This window comes from Anolis carolinensis, chromosome 1, assembly GCF_035594765.1.
Source record: "Anolis carolinensis isolate JA03-04 chromosome 1, rAnoCar3.1.pri, whole genome shotgun sequence".
NCBI lineage: Eukaryota > Metazoa > Chordata > Lepidosauria > Squamata > Dactyloidae > Anolis > Anolis carolinensis.
Genome location: NC_085841.1, coordinates 75,440,153 through 75,457,514, shown reverse-complemented (window position 1 = coordinate 75,457,514; position 17,362 = coordinate 75,440,153). Strand labels below are relative to the sequence as shown.

At 36.4% G+C, this 17,362-nt stretch overlaps 1 protein-coding gene across 18 annotated transcripts in view; it reads right to left on the bottom strand.

The window, feature by feature from the left end:
* Positions 1-17,362, bottom strand: part of syne1 (spectrin repeat containing nuclear envelope protein 1) — a 371,674-nt gene that overhangs the window by 241,365 nt on the left and 112,947 nt on the right. For 17 of the 18 annotated variants that reach the window (XM_062977242.1, XM_062977181.1, XM_062977206.1 and 14 more), the window contains 12 exons: positions 14,462-14,574; positions 13,700-13,868; positions 10,139-10,235; positions 9,093-9,295; positions 8,217-8,381; positions 7,837-7,989; positions 6,951-7,094; positions 5,595-5,768; positions 3,188-3,346; positions 2,343-2,507; positions 1,161-1,295; positions 414-572 (listed from right to left, as the gene is read on the bottom strand). In XM_062977242.1, the coding sequence (XP_062833312.1) occupies positions 414-572; positions 1,161-1,295; positions 2,343-2,507; positions 3,188-3,346; positions 5,595-5,768; positions 6,951-7,094; positions 7,837-7,989; positions 8,217-8,381; positions 9,093-9,295; positions 10,139-10,235; positions 13,700-13,868; positions 14,462-14,574 (1,836 nt within the window). Of the gene's footprint in view, positions 1-413; positions 573-1,160; positions 1,296-2,342; positions 2,508-3,187; positions 3,347-5,594; positions 5,769-6,950; positions 7,095-7,836; positions 7,990-8,216; positions 8,382-9,092; positions 9,296-10,138; positions 10,236-13,699; positions 13,869-14,461; positions 14,575-15,087; positions 15,238-17,362 lie in introns of those variants that run through there. The other variant, XM_062977240.1, reaches the window with a different exon arrangement.

Here is a 17,362-nt window from a genome sequence, read left to right as displayed (position 1 = left end):
TGTACATACTCAATTCAAAACCTAACCCACAATTGTTCTGCAGGTCTATGCAAAGCCTAGTACATATATTTTTGCTATTCTGAGTAGCAGTACCATTGCTTTTTAGATTGTATATGTTAGGTTGTATAACTGCTAAATGCATGTAAAAGACAGTACTCATATTGTCATTACTGTCTAGAGACAATTTCATCAATGCAATTCCAAATAAAAGTTGGAAAATTCTTTCCACTCATTTACCAACCTACTTAACCTAAGAGTTCCTGTTATACTTGTTGCATGCATAAAACTCTATCTTCCTCTACTCTTTTTCATACTTGAAGTCCTCTTACAACCTGCTTCATATTCTAGATGTCAGAGTATATGCATGTGGATGAATCCCTGTTAGCATCCATATAATTATTATTGAGTCTTACCTTGTGCTCTCTAATTATTTTCTCACTGCTCTCCTTGGACATCAGATCCTGCTGCCGAGCTAGTTCAGCATGACATTCTTGCATAGATGCTAGGAATTTGTTCTTCTCCAGTTCTATCTTTAAGCGAAGCAAATGATATGGGGCTTCTGACTGGAGATCCTGCATTGCACACATGCCATGTTGTGGGGAGAAGTAATGCATATTAAACACATTCAAGGAGCAATTATATTAGAACATAGTTTGGCAACAGTAGAAAAAGGAAGAAAAAGCTCACTGGTAGGATTAATGGAAGCACTAGTAGCCTCTTGCCCCTGTCTAACTGTGGGGTTTTAAAAATATTTATATAATTCTGCTGATGAAACAACCAAATGAACAGAATTTGACTCATAAGGGTTTTGAAATTTGCTTTCAAAATGCTTAGCTGTACAGCTGGTATCTGAAGAGTAAATATAAATCTATATCAATTAAAACAATTATGTGAAATATAACTCTGTTGGGCCAATTTATTATACAGAGGGGTTTATTAAATTCTGCATCAATTCAAATTGCACTACATAATGTTATTATGCATGCTGCAATATAAAAAACAAAAACAGTGTGTTTAAGATGCAACACATACATTTTTTTTTCATGTTGCCTCTTCCAAGTATGAGAACATTGTTGGATTAAGGGCCATTCAGCTTGGGCAGAATGGGTTCTAGAGCTATGGCATGCAATGTATGAACAGAGACCAGTGGAAACACAAACCTTCCATTGCTTATGTAACTTCCTAACAGCTTCCTGGAGACTGTGTTGTTCCTGCTCAGGAAGGATGTCTGTAAGTTCATCACAAGCTTTCAGGAAAGCATTTAGCACTCTCTGGTCCAGCTGACTGAAAAATTCCTGATTTCGGAAGATAATGTTACATATTCAGAAGGTTAATTCTGTTACCTGAGAAACTATGAAGCTTGTTCCAAAATGTCAAGCTCTGAAGTGAAGCATGCTATGGTTTTTCAGACTACTTTTATTAATGGCATCTACACCAAATAATTAATGCAGTCTGACATGACTTTAACTGCCATGACTCAACCCCATGGAATCATGGAAGTTGTAGTTTTATAAGACATTTAGACTTCTCTGCCAAAGAGTGTGTGTGATTCTTGAAACTACAAATCCCAGGATTCCATAGCATTGAATCATGACAGTGGTGTCAAACTGCTTTATTTTTACAGTGGAGAGATGCACCCACAGTCAGCTCTTTTTTTCTAAACCTGACCATACCCATAGCCCTTTACCCAATACAAGCTACATTTTAATGCAGCTAGAAAGTATGTCAATATATTTTGTTTATTTAGAAATAAGCTTGGGAGACCTGATTTAGATTGGGAACCTAGAGTGGAAGTCTCATTTAACATTTTATCTCTTGTGTTTCCACTCTTTTCTCATTTTTTGTATAGAAGGCAAAAAGAATCCAGTAAAGAATTGTAGATGAGGAGACCTACTCCAATGGGACAAAGTAATAAAACTCCTCTAGTATCCAAGTTAGGTCTTTACGTAGCTTTGGCCATCTGTATTATAAGACCCTCTCCCTTAACTTAACAATATGATACATATTAAAGGCAACTCTGTCAACCTATTTATTATTAAGTAACCATTAAGCATGTCATCCTGGATAAAAGGCTTGCAATCTATGAGGAGGTTCATGACTTCTTTTAAAATATCAGCCTATTTGAAGAAGAGTCAACTTCAGGACATGTTCTTAAAGTATTGTTTGTAGCAATTGCCAAAATGTTCTCTTCAGAAAATTTTGATCAGATCTTACATTTTCTAATGGTACGTTGACAATGATTCTGATTTACACCTATGACTAAGAGCATGATAACAGATTTTAGCAGTAACTAGATGGTTCTCTCTGATATTATTTTTCAGAAGATGAGGTGTTGCACTTACAGTATGTTTCCGGAGAAGTTCTTCAGGATTGCCCCTTTCCTTTAGATGGCAGTGGGCCATCTGAAGAACATTTTCCAATTCTGTTCTAGATTCTTCAAATTTCTTCATCAAACGATTGTTTGCCTGAACGCTTTTCTTCCAGTCACCAGTTTTCTTGACCATATTCTTATTTTAAAAATGAACACAGAGCAATAAATTTGCTAACATTTCAGCAGCACGTTATATAGTACTCCCCAAAAAGGATTGTGGCAGAACTAATGGACATTGATATATTCCTTCCATTTCTAACATTTTTTCAAGTAAAGTTGAATTAGTTTTGAGCTGCTGTTGCAAGAACACACATTAAAAATTAGACCTTTCAGAATTATGGCATTTAAATTCCATATTTGTAAACTGAAAACACTGTTTTCACATATATCAATGTTGTCTAAATCTCTAATAAATTGCTATCCTTTTAAAGGGCAGTCAGATTTGGATAAAAAAAAATATAGAAAAAAAAATGATGAAGCCCCCCTTTTACTTTCCACTGCTTGTAAAATTCCACTTTTCATTTCCCGAAGCAATATCTTGTCTTCAACAGTGTTGCTTCTACTTCTCCTGCATTTCAACCTAATGTTCACATGCCGTGACTTTCATTAGTTCCCATCTGCATTATAGTAATTAATTTGGTGCATTTGATTCTTTGCAATGAACTATCCAAAAATTCCACAAATAATTTCATTTGTATCTGATGCTTCCATCAAACCTAATGCTCTGAGTCTTTCCCTCCTGTCTCATGAGATGGTGGTAGTTACCTCATGCTAGAAATACTCCAAAAGGTGTTATCACTCCTCCCAACAAATTACCTGAAAAGCAGCTTGAATTTCAATGACTTTCTTCTGAAGAACTGATAGACTGAAGTGTTGTAAAACTTTACTTGAAGACACCAGCTTTGTAATGCTCTGGCTGTTTCTCTCAATTAAGGAAAAGGCTTTCTTGCAATTTTCTTGGTAAGCTACTAAATCCTAGAAAAACATGAAAAACTGAAATAAAATCAAGGACTTTTTTTGGTCATAAAAGAAAAGATAGTTATCAGCATGCTCTTACTGTGGAATTCATAAATTCCTACAAGTCAACAGTGAACTCACCAAGGTCAACAGTGAACTCACAGTGCCAATTTCTGCTGTCCTCATATTGAGCTGAGACATTGAGGGAACTAATTACCACTTATGAACCACTCCAGAATCAACAACTTGTAGCCCTAACTTCCAAAGACCCATTGAATCAATACTTGAATTTTGAGTCAACATATAAATAAATTCCAATGATTCAATTATTTACTCTATTTGGAACTAAGCATAGAATTTACATCAATGTGGTACAGTTATACTGGTGGAACTCCATTTAGACAATCACGAATTGAATATGTTAATTGCAATTAAAAAGGACAATCACATGTGAAAGGGAACCTACAACGTTTACAATGTAAACATGACTCCAGCCATAGGTTAGCTTGACTTTGACTACAATTGTTTTGTTTTGGATGTGACTTTAACATCTGCATGATAGTGAACATCACACTGCAACATTTCTCATCATATATACCCTTGTTTTCAATAGCACATTAATAAAAATTGGGAAACTTCCTCAATCCCCTATGAGAATCTATTCCCCTGTGACTGACTAATCAATGGTTCTAGTTCCCTGAAGAAAGGATCTTTAGCTCAAGGAGAAATTGAAACAGGGGTTCTAATTCTTTCTATATACACTGGATATTGCTCACAGACGGAGGTGGGAACAGCAGTTAGCAGCTTCCCAACTGACAAAGAAAAGACCCTGACCATGGGAATCAGGAGGATCGGGATAGGGTTCACTGTACAGACTGCAATATTGTGACATTTAATTTGGAGGGCTGAAGGGGAGCCCTATGCATTAGACTGGGCTAGATAAAAACTAAATAGGGAGCTATAGAATGCTTTGATGAGGTCAGCTGGTCAATTTTTACCTCATCTGGATACTGTATCTCAAAGGCAGGAACTCTACAGAGCTGATGGCATACACCTATCAGAGAAAGGGAATGAAATGTTTCTGGGTAACCTTAAAGAGAGGGGGATGGTGGTCAGTTTGGTGATATTGGTGGATAAAAGACACTAGGCAGTTATCTGAGACTTTCTATGGTAGGAATTGGAGAAAGAACATGGCTTGGTGTTCATCTTGGCATCCTCTTTTGAGGTGAAGGGAGGATAGCTGGGATGGCCATTTTAGGTTTTGCGACTTGGGATATTTTGAATGAACCACCCTTCAGGCTACCCTAGGGGGTTTGGCTCCTTCCTGTAGAGTTATGGGGTTTAGGAGGGAGTGTCCCTGAGATAGCCTTCCTGGAATGATTGGCTGGGTTCAGCAAACCATGGACATGATGTAGCTCCGACATCAGATAGGCTGTAGAAGTGGTCATGGGCTGATACCTGTCCCTTGGCCATTGCTCACGTCTCATTGCTCCATAATCTAGTTAGTTGCCCGGGAAGTTTCGTTAGTTAATTAAGTCAATAAATGGCCCTTGAGTTCTCCATATTTTTGTGTCTGGTTTCTCTCTTTCACTGTGGGTATTCAATGCCCACTCTTTCTTAAGAGTAGTTAAATCCTGAAATCTCTCTAACCCCTGCTATCTGACATGCCAGGAAATTAACAAGGAGAAATCTGTGCACAAAGAATACTGGAGAACTGACTTCAGCCCCTCTTTCTTCAACTATATGCTGAAGAACTTCCTTTGATCAATTTATCTTGTGAAGAAAACTATCAGACACCAGAACTCCTCCATGCCATGAGTTCCTAGCCATGGTCAAGAAATGATAACATCTGGGGCCCTGAAATACCAACTGGTTCAGACTGGAAAACCTGGAGGCTGGATGGAAAACATTTTGGGAGTTGAGGCGGTGGGGTTTTGTGGATAAAAACTGAGAAGTTGTGCATGTTTTTATGTTTTGGAACTTTGCTGTATAGTAGTAACCAAGCATTAAAGAAATTTCCAAGATTTCCATGTGAGTGAATTACTTCTACTAAGGTTCTGCAATCATCACAAACTACACTGTGCAAATTCCAATTTAATTTCATCCAGTGCAAGAATGAGATAAATGAAATATTCAAAATATTCATATGATAGAATCAGCTTACTCCCAAGAAACAGGAATGTTATTTTAATATTATGAAAAATACATCAGGCTTTTCAGTAAAAGGTTCTAAGAAACATCACTTCCAAATCCATATTATTAATACCTGATGTTGCTGTTTAAAAACATCAGCAGGTTGGGCTTCAGGATCTAGGATAGAAACAATTTCATTGATTTTTTCAAGAGATTCATAAAAATGTGTAATTTGCTTCTCTAATTCTTCCAGATGAGGAAGTAGCTGTTGAGATTCATAGAGAACAACTGGGCAGGATTCATTAATCTGAAAGGAACAGAAATTTGTTTTAAAATTCTTCTGTCAAAATGATATAACATTACAACATTTTCCAGAATTACTGTGCTATTTTATAAACTCAAATAGCTGTGATTATGCATACTTATTCAGGCCACAACTACCACCAACCTTAATGTAAAATTAGTAGCCTGTTCTATATGCTGTTATTCAGTTGCATAGTCACTTCAGTATATCGTCATTCAGTATTATTAGAACATTTGTGTGGGTGAGATGTTCTTCTTCTGACCTATATTCAACTTCAGTTTCCTCCTCCTCAGTTTCTCTCTCATGCTTGCCTCTGTTCTAGCCTTCCAGGCTCATTTTGCCTGTCATTCCTGCCCGGTTCTTCCTGTGACACTTTCTTTGTATCATACTTTAACTTTCTTTTTCTAGCTTTTAATTTCTGTCAGCACTCTGCAAATATTTCAGATTCTTCTTCGTGCCCTTTTTATGAGATTTCATGAGATATGTGAAATTGGATGCAAAACCTTCTTCCAGTCCCAGGGACAGCAGTGGACTATGTGGTTTCAACTATGGTTGTTAGCAATACACAAGTAACCATGCCAGATGTTTCAGGGTCATTTGAGCTGGGGAAGGAACCCTTAGCTTCCCTCTTTTCTCAACAACAATAGTTGGCATTGAGCATCAGAACCCCTATGAACAAACATTTATTTTTCGGCCATATTTTGGTTGTTGGCCAGGGGTGGGTAATTATGAGAGGCTATCACATCGACCCTTTTGGTGGGCCACACTCCTGAACAATTACATCTAAAAAACAAACTTTCATCAGATGCCCTATGTGAGGGCAATTTTTAGCACCCTTGGGTTATTTTAAGCTTTGGTAAACAAAAGGTATCAAACAAGAGCCATTCTCACTTCATGTTTTGCTTCAGAAAAGGTAAGTCCTTATCCTGGTTCCAGGATAAAGACATCCAAAAATGTGGCAGAATGGTCCCTTACCCCAAATGGCATTTAGGAACAATTTATTGAACACAAAACATATTGAGGTAAAAACTGACCCATGAAGAGTCCCATGGGCCACAAAATGACCCTAGGTCCATGAGATACACATGTCAAACCCTGCTGTAGGCCATGGATTCTTCAGTCCATTTATTGGGGGGGGGGGTAACATCAATGGTCATTCATTTATGAAGATAGAAATCTGACTACCTTGTTGAGTTGCCCTTTGATTCCTGACATTGTTGCAAGCATTTCATTGATTTCCTCTTGCGGAATTTCTTTGGTGACAAGCTGTGCTGTCCTTGTAACCATTTTGTACTGAGATTCCATAACAGGCACTTTTTGTTTAATGTCCTGCAAAAAAAAAAAGTTCAGCAACAGCTATCCATAATATAGGTATGTTCATTTATTGGCTATGCAAACGAAGGTCAAAGCATCACTTGCATAATTAGCATATCACATTACATCCATATAAATGTAAATATTTCAGACAAAAGTGTATACTTTAGGTAAACTGGAATATTGCTTACTGAGTCCTTCCAATATAATTGGGATGGACAAAGTAATACAGAACATAACCTAAAAATTTGGTTGTTCCAATGTGCCTTTGACTAATCAGCTTAACAATTTGACTTGGCCTTTATAGCCTTACTTAATATCAGGCCTTTGCACTTTATAACCAGCCCTGTCTCTGCAGTATATTGCACAAGCCTTGGCCTGCCCTCTTAGCTCTGACCATGCCCACTGTACTCAGCTACTGGTATCAGTTATTGTTGAGATCATGTTTTTATGATGTTTTACTTGCTTTTATGTGGTTAATGCCTTGTAATGCAAATGTATTTTATGGTGATGTATTTTAATTTTTGTTCCACTGGTCTCAGTCCCCAAGTAAGCCACCCCAAGTCCCTTCGGGCAGATGGAGCAAGATATAAGAATAAAGTTGTTGTTGTTGTTGTTGTTGTTATTATTATTATTATTAACAACAACAACAACAATTTTCCAGTACTGCAATTAGACATTACACTGAAACTTATCAAGAATGTTACACTGTTAAACTTATACAGAAAGTTCTCTTCTAGAAGGGAATTAAACTTGCCTCCATTTCTTGGACAAACATTTTTACATTGAGGAAGGACACTTCTAATGGGATACGGATTTTCCTCCTGGCTTCATCAATGAAAGTTGACAGCATTGTAACACCATCCGAATATTCTTTTCTTGTTTTGTCAAATTCATCAGCCCGAGCATACTGTGAAGCAGAGAAAATAGAGAACACTAAAGATTTCAGGAGTAAATATTTAAACTTAATTTAATAAGAATTTGAAGTTTATTCCTAAGAGATATATGTTTGCATTATTGGAATGAAAATATGCTGAAAGTATAAACATCTATATCTGGTTTAAGAAGATAATCTTATATTTCTTGCTGTGCATCAATGATTAAGACCTCTTAAGTTTAAAACCACTAAAGATATACCTGTTTAACTTGCATAAATAGCTCTCTCCACCGTCCATTCAGTAGCAGCAGCTGCTGTTTTAAATCTCTGGAAATAGTCTCATCACAAGTTTCAATGAGAAAATTACCAGCATCATTCATTGTGGTATGCTGTTGTATCCACTGTGGTAAATGCCGGAAAAAATCCTAGGAAGAACACGGTATGATGTAAACATGAATATATCACAGTGTATTAAAGCACCATGCATCCTATGGTATCCTGGGGTTTTTCATTTAGTGAAACATTAGAGGAGTTCTGTGACTGAGAACTCTAAAAACCGTTCCCTGAACTGCAAAGACCAGGATTCCATAGGGCCTCTGATTTATTTATGTCATCTACATTTGAATATAAATTCTGCGGAGGGAATATGGAACATTGAACCTGATGTCACCTGATGTTTCCTTTGTGCTGGCTGCTAAAGGGGATAATTTTATGTTATTTTAAATTGTATTGGCTAGCATTTGGTGTATTAAAGTTATGGCAACCTGCTTAACTCAGAACTGAAGGTTCATCTACAACAGTGGTTTTCAGCCAGCAGGTTGCAGCCCACCAGTGGGCCATGAGAACTGGTCTGCAAACCTCCTTCCTCTTTATTTATGTTATGTTATTAATTTTATTTCCACTTTTTTCTTGGAGTGTCCATGGTTAAACAAAGGTTGAGAACCACTGATCTACACTGTAGAATTAGTGCAGTTTAAAACCACTTTAATTATCACACCTCAATGTTATGAAATCCTGGGAATCTTAGTTTTGCAAGGTATTTAGCTTTCTTTGCCAAAGAGTGCTTGTGCCTCAACAAACTCCAGCTTCTAGGATTCCACAATCCTAGAATGGCTATTTAAAAAATTGCTCCTTACCTTTTTGGCATGTTCGGCTTGATTCAACATTTTTTCAGCATCTTCCAGCCAGGCCTGCAAACTGGCCACTGTACTGCTATATCGGTCCCAGTTAGAAATGACTTCTTCTAACATGCTCTTCACACTTCTCACTTCAACAGACAAGTGCCTCCACTGTGTGGTTGTGTCACTCATGAATCTTGCAACACTCTCTATTTCCTCCGCTAAAAAACAGTACAGGCCTTTACATTTTTAATCCAACAGATTGACTATGCCAATCTATAAACAGCAATAACACCAGCTATCAATCAATTAACTAGTTAAATGACTTCATTTTAAACTTTTTGTTTCACTAAAACATATCTGATGTTACTGAAAAGTGTGTATGTGCACAGCTGTCATGAAACTGAATTAAAATCAGTTTTAATGTCCAGAAGGAAAGAAAATAAATCCCATATAATCAGAAATGATGTACTATCACAAATGAATAAAATATATAAGAATATCCTGATGGCAGTATTTATATTTTACAGAGGGTTTTATGAAAACAATATATGGCCATGGATATACAGTAATAGCAAACAGAACTATTATCCAATAGTTTTTATGGCTACAATAACATAACACAGGAAAATGTACATAAGAAATAACATAAGAAAACAGGAAGTTTACATTACAGTTTTGATTTAGAAGTACAGATCACATGCATGCTTCAAGTATGATGTGCATCCATGTTGAGGGCAACACTCTTAAGGTTAATGTTGTGATTCTGTTTGAGTATGTTATAAATGTTGTTGCCATGGGACCACTCTCTCATTGCTAGAGAATAGTAGCTTCGATATGCTTTAATGCAACAAGAACATGCTGCAAAAACACAGACTGCTCTACTGTGTTGACAAGCTCTAACCTATCTTCATCAAGTTGCTTATGTCCCTAATACCCAACAAACTTGGACTCGAATTTTGTCATTTTCCAGACTGCTTAGCAACAACATAGCTTGATCACACAGCAAAAATGGAATCCAACAGCATTTAAAAAGGAAACTGGACAACTACACTGCTACTTACGTGAGCCATTAGCTTTTGCATACATGTCAGCTGCCTTTTTCAGGATTTGATATGTAACTTCATACTGCTCAAAAAATTTGTTATTCTCGATAACAGACTGGAATAAAAAGAAATTGAAAATGATGTTCAACAGCATTGATTCTGGGAAACCAACCTGAATTCTGACAGATTATTTATTTATTTTTATTTCTCTGTACATTTATTTACCAATTTCTCTCAACAGTAACAATCTTTTCACCATCTTCAAACTACATTCTATGGGAAAATGAGAAAGAAAGGTTCCCACAAACTCTAAAGCTCCAGTTAACATTAGGTACTAAATGGGATGCCATACAGTTGGGCTGAATGATCATATAAGGCTATCTGATAACATAATAACTGCTTCATCTAATTCAGTATTGTCTGTGCTGCCTAGTGGTAGCTGTCCAATATTTGAGCTAGCAGTAAGGATTATGGATTAAATATGCACAAAATGCAAAACATGTTCAACAATTTCTAGATGCAAAGAATAGCTTTCACTCGACACCAACACAATCCATCTAACATTTAGCAAACACATCTCACTGAAATTAAGGGAGTTTAAAATGGTTAAAATGGCTAGAAAGATAGTATGATCCTATGACCTTGGTTTTCAGAATATAAGTATGCTTAGAATAAGATGCATCAGATAATCTAGTTGCACCATAAGCTTGCTTGTTTTTACTACTGTGATTGAACCAGGATTTTTGCACACACTGAAGGGAGAGCGGACAAAATTCAACAGGCACAACCAGTACTATATGATGATGTACAGAATTAACACGTAATGCAGATATCAGAATATCCTGGAAATAGAATATTGGGCAAACAAGGTTAGAGATATACATCTCTGCAGCAGCATATTGGCTGCTAGCATATTAGTCAGTTACGCGTGTGTAAATCTTGGCTTTTCAATTTTGTTGCTAAGCAAAGCAGACCTGTTGTGCTACACAATGGATCAAATCTTTACCCTTCAAACGAATAAACAACAGTAGCAATTGTTGTTTTGGTACTGAAAAGCAAAGATATTTGAGATATTTGTAGTTAAGACTATGATTGGGGGGGAGGGGAGAGAGGATAATTGAAAACACACATTTTGCATACCCTTGTGTTCTGCTAAACCAGGTTGATTCAGGTTAAAGTGAAAATAAACATGGCTTCCAAATTATTCAGATCTATAATATTGGTAATAATGTTATAATGGAAAACAATATAATTCTAATAATAATACAAGATAATAATATTAATTATATATCATATATTACATGTAATATTACTAATATTACAGTATAGTGGTATAGTGCAAAATAGTGATATATAATGCTAATATTGTGCTATGCTAATAATATAATATATTGTAGGTACATTTTGTTTGTAAGCCGCTCTGAGTCCCCTTCGGGGTGAGAAGGGCGGGATATAAATGTAATAAATAAATAATAAATAAATAATTTCGGTCTATCTAAATGTATGTCAGTTACAATAAGGAAACTAATATTTCTTAATTTTATTTATTTACAGTATTTATATTCCGCCCTTCTCACCCCGAAGGGGACTCAGGGCGGATCACATTATACACACATAGGGCAAACATGCAATGCCCATAAACACATCAAACAGAGACAGAGACAGACAGACAGACGCAGAGACAATTTAAACTTCTCCTGAGGGGATGTTCGATTCTGGCCACAGGGGGGAGCAGCTGCTTCATCATCCACTCTGATGGCACTTCCTCATTCCAAGTCGTAAATTAGTTAAACTTGCCTCCCCACTTTTATAAGTGGTACCTTATTTCCTACTTGATAGATGCAACTATCTTTCGGGTTGCTAGGTCAGCAACGAGCAGGGGCTATTTTTAATTTTTAATTGACGGGTGCTCACCCCGCCAAGGACTGGCCTCGAACTCATGACCTCATGGTCAGAGTGATTTATTGCAGCAGGCTGCTCAACAGCCTGCGCCATAGCCCGGCCCCTGTGCCACAGCCCAGTGTGCTGGGAAAATCACTTGAGGCAACTGTCATTTCTGGGAAAATACATTTTGTGATCCTTATAAGATTTATGGAGTTCTTCATCATTCATTTCTGTACATAGACATGTTTCAACTTGGGAATAGCCATATTATTACAATAAGCAACCTAATCTGATTTTGAAATGAATACATGAAAAATGCCTTTTAGCTGTCAAAGGCATTGCAATAATTCTGGTACACATTAACCACTGTTTTATAAAAGGCTTTTAAAAATGTGAAATGAGTCTTTGTCAGCTTGCAAAGGCCAAAAAGGCTTTCTCAGCCATTTTGTTTTGTATTATCAATTCTATTATCAATAATATCAAAATTCTGAACTTAAATTGAAATTCATAGTTCACATGCTTTTTTTCTTTTTTCTTTTCACCTACAATACAAAATATTGATAAAAACTAGGAAATACATGCCAACTAATAACATTTAATTTCTTTATACAAAAATAAATGCTTATTGCAGTTTATTTTACTGTAAAATTCATACATTATTTATTGACCTAATGGCCTTATTAAATGGTGGTTAGGCGTTAAAAGGCAAAAGGTAAACAGGTGTTCTACCTGGTCCTAAAAACTAATGACAACATTTTATAATGCAGTATAATTCTAGGGACAACCAAGAAAGTACTAGACTCCTTTAATAAATGAGCTCTATCTTTCATCCTCAGTTCCCTGCTTTCTCTCATCCTGCTTTGTTTGCTAGGAGGCATGTTTACTCTGTAGCACCTTGACTACTCCTTTCTCTTAGAACAGATCTGTGTGTGTGTGTGTCACACAGACAGAGCCAGGCCAGTACCCCTACATTAGTCTGCTATCTTAAAATGGGATTAAGGACCTGTCCCACTGGCAGCAGACATAAGATTCAACTGCCAATCCAGCTGGCTTCTATTGATAAAATAGTAGGCACCATTTGGCCCCTGAAAGCAAAATGTCCTGTCCAGGTCCTAACCTAATGCAGTTGCCCTACACCCCATTGGTTCTTCTAACTTAATATTATTGGCATCTTGTAGAGATTTTGTTTTGAATATTAATATCTGTTAAAGGGTATGGTAGATATGAATACACATTATGCTAGGAACTCGACTGATTACTTTCAGTATGCAAAGGTATGTATTCAACCATAAAGCAACAGCCTGTTCTCTAATTAAGTGTAATCGGAACTACAGTATATGTTAAACACAATATTAAGAAAGCGGAGTCTCTTCAGAGCAGAACATCCAAGTTAAAAGAGAATATATGCTAATGTGCTCAGTATTTTGCAGTATTTTCCACATTTCAGCATGCCTTACCTAGATTAAAAGGATATGAACAATGTGACCACATGTGCCTTTGGTCACCATGATGTAGGAGCCATCATCCCTACCATGCTCTCTCTACTTATTTTCTGTATTAAAGATATTAACAGATAACTGGGTGATTTTCCTTTTCTTATCTATTTTCTTTTCTCTCTCTCTCTTTAAAAAACATTGCTATCATATAGGATAAGAAACATTATCTCTATTCAAAACTAAACTAGGATAAACTCACCATATAGTTTTGAAGAAGCAGTTCAACAGATTCTCTTCTTCCATATTTGATAATCCATGATTTTAATTTTGATTCCGCAAAGACCAAAAGAGATAGCAGACGGTACTTCAGTTCTAAGAACTCCATTTTCAGCAGATGGAGTTCAGCAGTAGAGGCAACAAAATTGAACCTAGGAACAAATCACATTCCAGTTATACAATGAAGCATTAAATAATAATAAAATTATGTTTTCTTGTTGTAAATGCAAAGCCTGATAGCACATCTAATTTTGCAATATGACTATTTTGTAGCTTGCTTGTTAATAGCTAATAACTCTAATTATAAAATAAGAAAATGTCTAACTTATAGCTCAGGACTAAGCATATTTAGACAAAAGTAAATATTTTTAAATTCAGATTGTTGTAAATCTATGTTGATTGGTATCCTAAACTATTTTGATTTACAAAAGATCCACTTCTCATTTCTCCCACAGGCATTAGCATTCCAAAAGGTGTTATATAAGATTTTCCTCAGTGGTAAATGGCAACAAACTACCAGTCTTTATTTTAAACCTCAGATCCACAGCTTATTCAATTTCATGCCTTTTCAATAATGCCTGTAATCTATTACTATGAGGTACTTACATCATGAAACAGTTGCTGTTTCCATAGTTATTTGAAGCCCACTAGAAATCTAACAGATACTGATTTTTAACTGGGGGGAAAATTGTAAAGCAAACAGGTTCTTTCATCACTGCAGCATTAAAAATGAAATCAGACTTACCTCTCTGCCATATCATCTAACTGCTCTGTTGGAACAGGGACTCCATTGACAGATTGTGCTCTGTGGATTTCCTGGAATGTCTTCTTGAAGCCATCTATATTTTTAAGCACATCCTAATTTGGATACCATCGTGAGATTTTTTTAAAGAAAAAGAGAACGAAGAGGAAAAAAGGTTCAAAACAGGCAATTTTTATAAGTATAGATTTTAAAGCTGTGCTGATGACTCGATGCAAGCGTTTGAACATGCTGTCACATTTTAATGCAAGGTAAAGAACTTACAGCAGCACAAGCCTCTAGAAAACCAAAATGCCTTGTGAGATACTATGCTAAAGCTCTTCCTAACAACTCTGTCATGTTTTAAAAAGAGCAATATGGTAGGTACTGCCTAATATGTTCTCAAAAGATGCTGCATGAGCTGTCTATCTTTCGGTCTTTCTGCCTGTCTATTGCTAAATCTATCTCTCTATTGATCTATCTATCTACGTATCTATCATAATCATCATTTGCTGAAAGAGAAAAACAACAGATGACAGCTGATAACATTTTACATCTGTAATTTCCCACTCCCACTCACTTAACTGTATATTTAAACATTCACCTGGACTAATTTCCCTTTATACACATACCTTTGAAATGTGCACATTCAGATCACTCCGTGTTCAGTACATAATGAACTCTGACACAGAGAGTGGGAATGAGCAGTGATCGTATTTTGTGCTCTATACAGAAGCAACTGCAATTTCTCTAACTTAATGGTTGAAAGATTCAACCCAGATTCTGCATAATAATAATTCCTCTCTGTAGCATCTAAGCCTGGCATTTTGCTAGGCTTAGAGGTTAATTAATGATAACTAATAGTCACTCAAGAGGAATCTACAACAACACATTATGTTATTGGAAGGTTGTCAAACTGAGGATTTAGTCACATTTTATGCATAGTTCTTGCTTAACATGATCTATTAGCATAGGCTGAACTAACTAACAAACAGAAAAACTTGTTTGTCATCTGTGACTAAATAGTGTTCAAATACTGCTTTTTCTTCATTTGAGTGCTGAGCAAAAATTATATAAATATAGTTAAGACAACTATACTGTTTTAATATTCATTTTCTTTTGTCTACTATCACTCTATTATTGGATGTAGTTAAATATGAAAAAATATTAATTATATGGTATCATCATCATCATCTTATTTATATGGGGACCAATTTAAAAACTACTACATACATAAGCCTTAAAAACTATGATTTAAATTCTGAGCAGCTAAGTTACAACATGGTTGGGATACAACAAATGAAACTAAATGTAAAGATGAGCACAAATATTAAATTAAATAAATGTTTAATAAATGTCTGTGAAATTTAACTGTCACAGTCATAATGAACTACATGTCACAGTAAGACCCAGTGATTTCATTTGGTCTACTATGGGGGGCCCTTCTACACTGACCATACGAGTTGAAGCCTACTTGAGACCACAGTGGCATCAAAATTCACACCCCTAATGGAGCGTGCATCAAAGGATATACTACACATTTTAAAAATCCCGCAAAAGTCTGAATTCTGTCAAAATATAGACTGCAGCAGATGCTAGCATATCTAAGGTTCAAGGCAACATTGTTTCTGCAAAATATGAGGCATTGTAAAAAAAAAAAAAACAAACAAAAAAAACCCACCCCTGCTGAAGAATCCCTAATGGCAGATGCCAAAAAAACTCCCCAAGGGCATGGCCAGACAACAAAGGTCTAATCGATCCCCTGTGAGGCATAATTGATTACCTCTGCTCTTAACTGTCACTTCCCTTTTTTCACCCTATATGCTTCTGATGTATTGAGGAGCATTTCTACAAAAAATGGTTGCTGATGGAATCTGCACAGTAGTTTGAGGCCAGGTAAATGTAATCACCTTCCTGACCTCAAACTGGTTCCTGGCATGGCAATCTGATAACCCATGCAGCTAAATCAGTGTCTTTCAAACCAGCTCCAAGATGAATTATAGTGTCAGTGTAGAAGAACCCTGAGTCCTAGGCCAGTGTAGTGTTTGAAAGAGATATACACTGACTATGTGAATCAGGTCAGATGCCAATCTGGAATGTCAGAAAACAACATTGGATCAATATGGAGAACCTTTGTGTAAGAATAGTTTTTACTTTTTGAGGATTGAATTATTCAATTTTTATATTAACTCACTAGTGAGAAATATGGAAAAAGAGTGTGCATCCACCTAATTTTGCAAACATGCCACTCCCTATTCTCTTATATGTGGACGATTCAGTGCTTCTCTCTCTCTCTCTCTTGTGTGAGGTTAAGATGGCTACTAAGAATCCTAGAGTCATATTGTAAAACTGAACAACTGAGAATTAATTACTCCAAATTGAAAGTCATGGTGTTCACTAAAAAAAAGTGACACATAAATGGTGGATTGGCAATTGGTTCATTGAACAGGTTATGCTTTTTAAATATCTGAGAATTATTTTTCAGGCAAGGGGCACATGAGATACTTACAATAAAAACTCCACTGTAAATGCCCAGTGGAATACCAAAGCAATCACAAGGTTCTATGGGAAGGGAGGGCAATATATTCCTGCTGCTACCCAGGTATTTGTAGCAACAGTTATTCCTAAGCTTCTATATGGAGTACAAGTATGCACTTATAAAAATGTTAACACATTCAAAACCCTCCAAACTAAATACCTGCACATACTGTTGGGGGTCCCTGCCTGTGTCTCAAATGCTGCAGTCCATCTGGACCTGAGCCCAATTTCAATTGAGACCCAGGTGTGGATCCTGAAGATCCAGTACTAGTTAAAATTGATTTTTTGCCCAGTGGGCCTGGCCCCCCTCACCTTAATAGACAGGTTTCAGACAGTATGAAAACTTGTGTTGCAGGAGAAGCTGAGAAG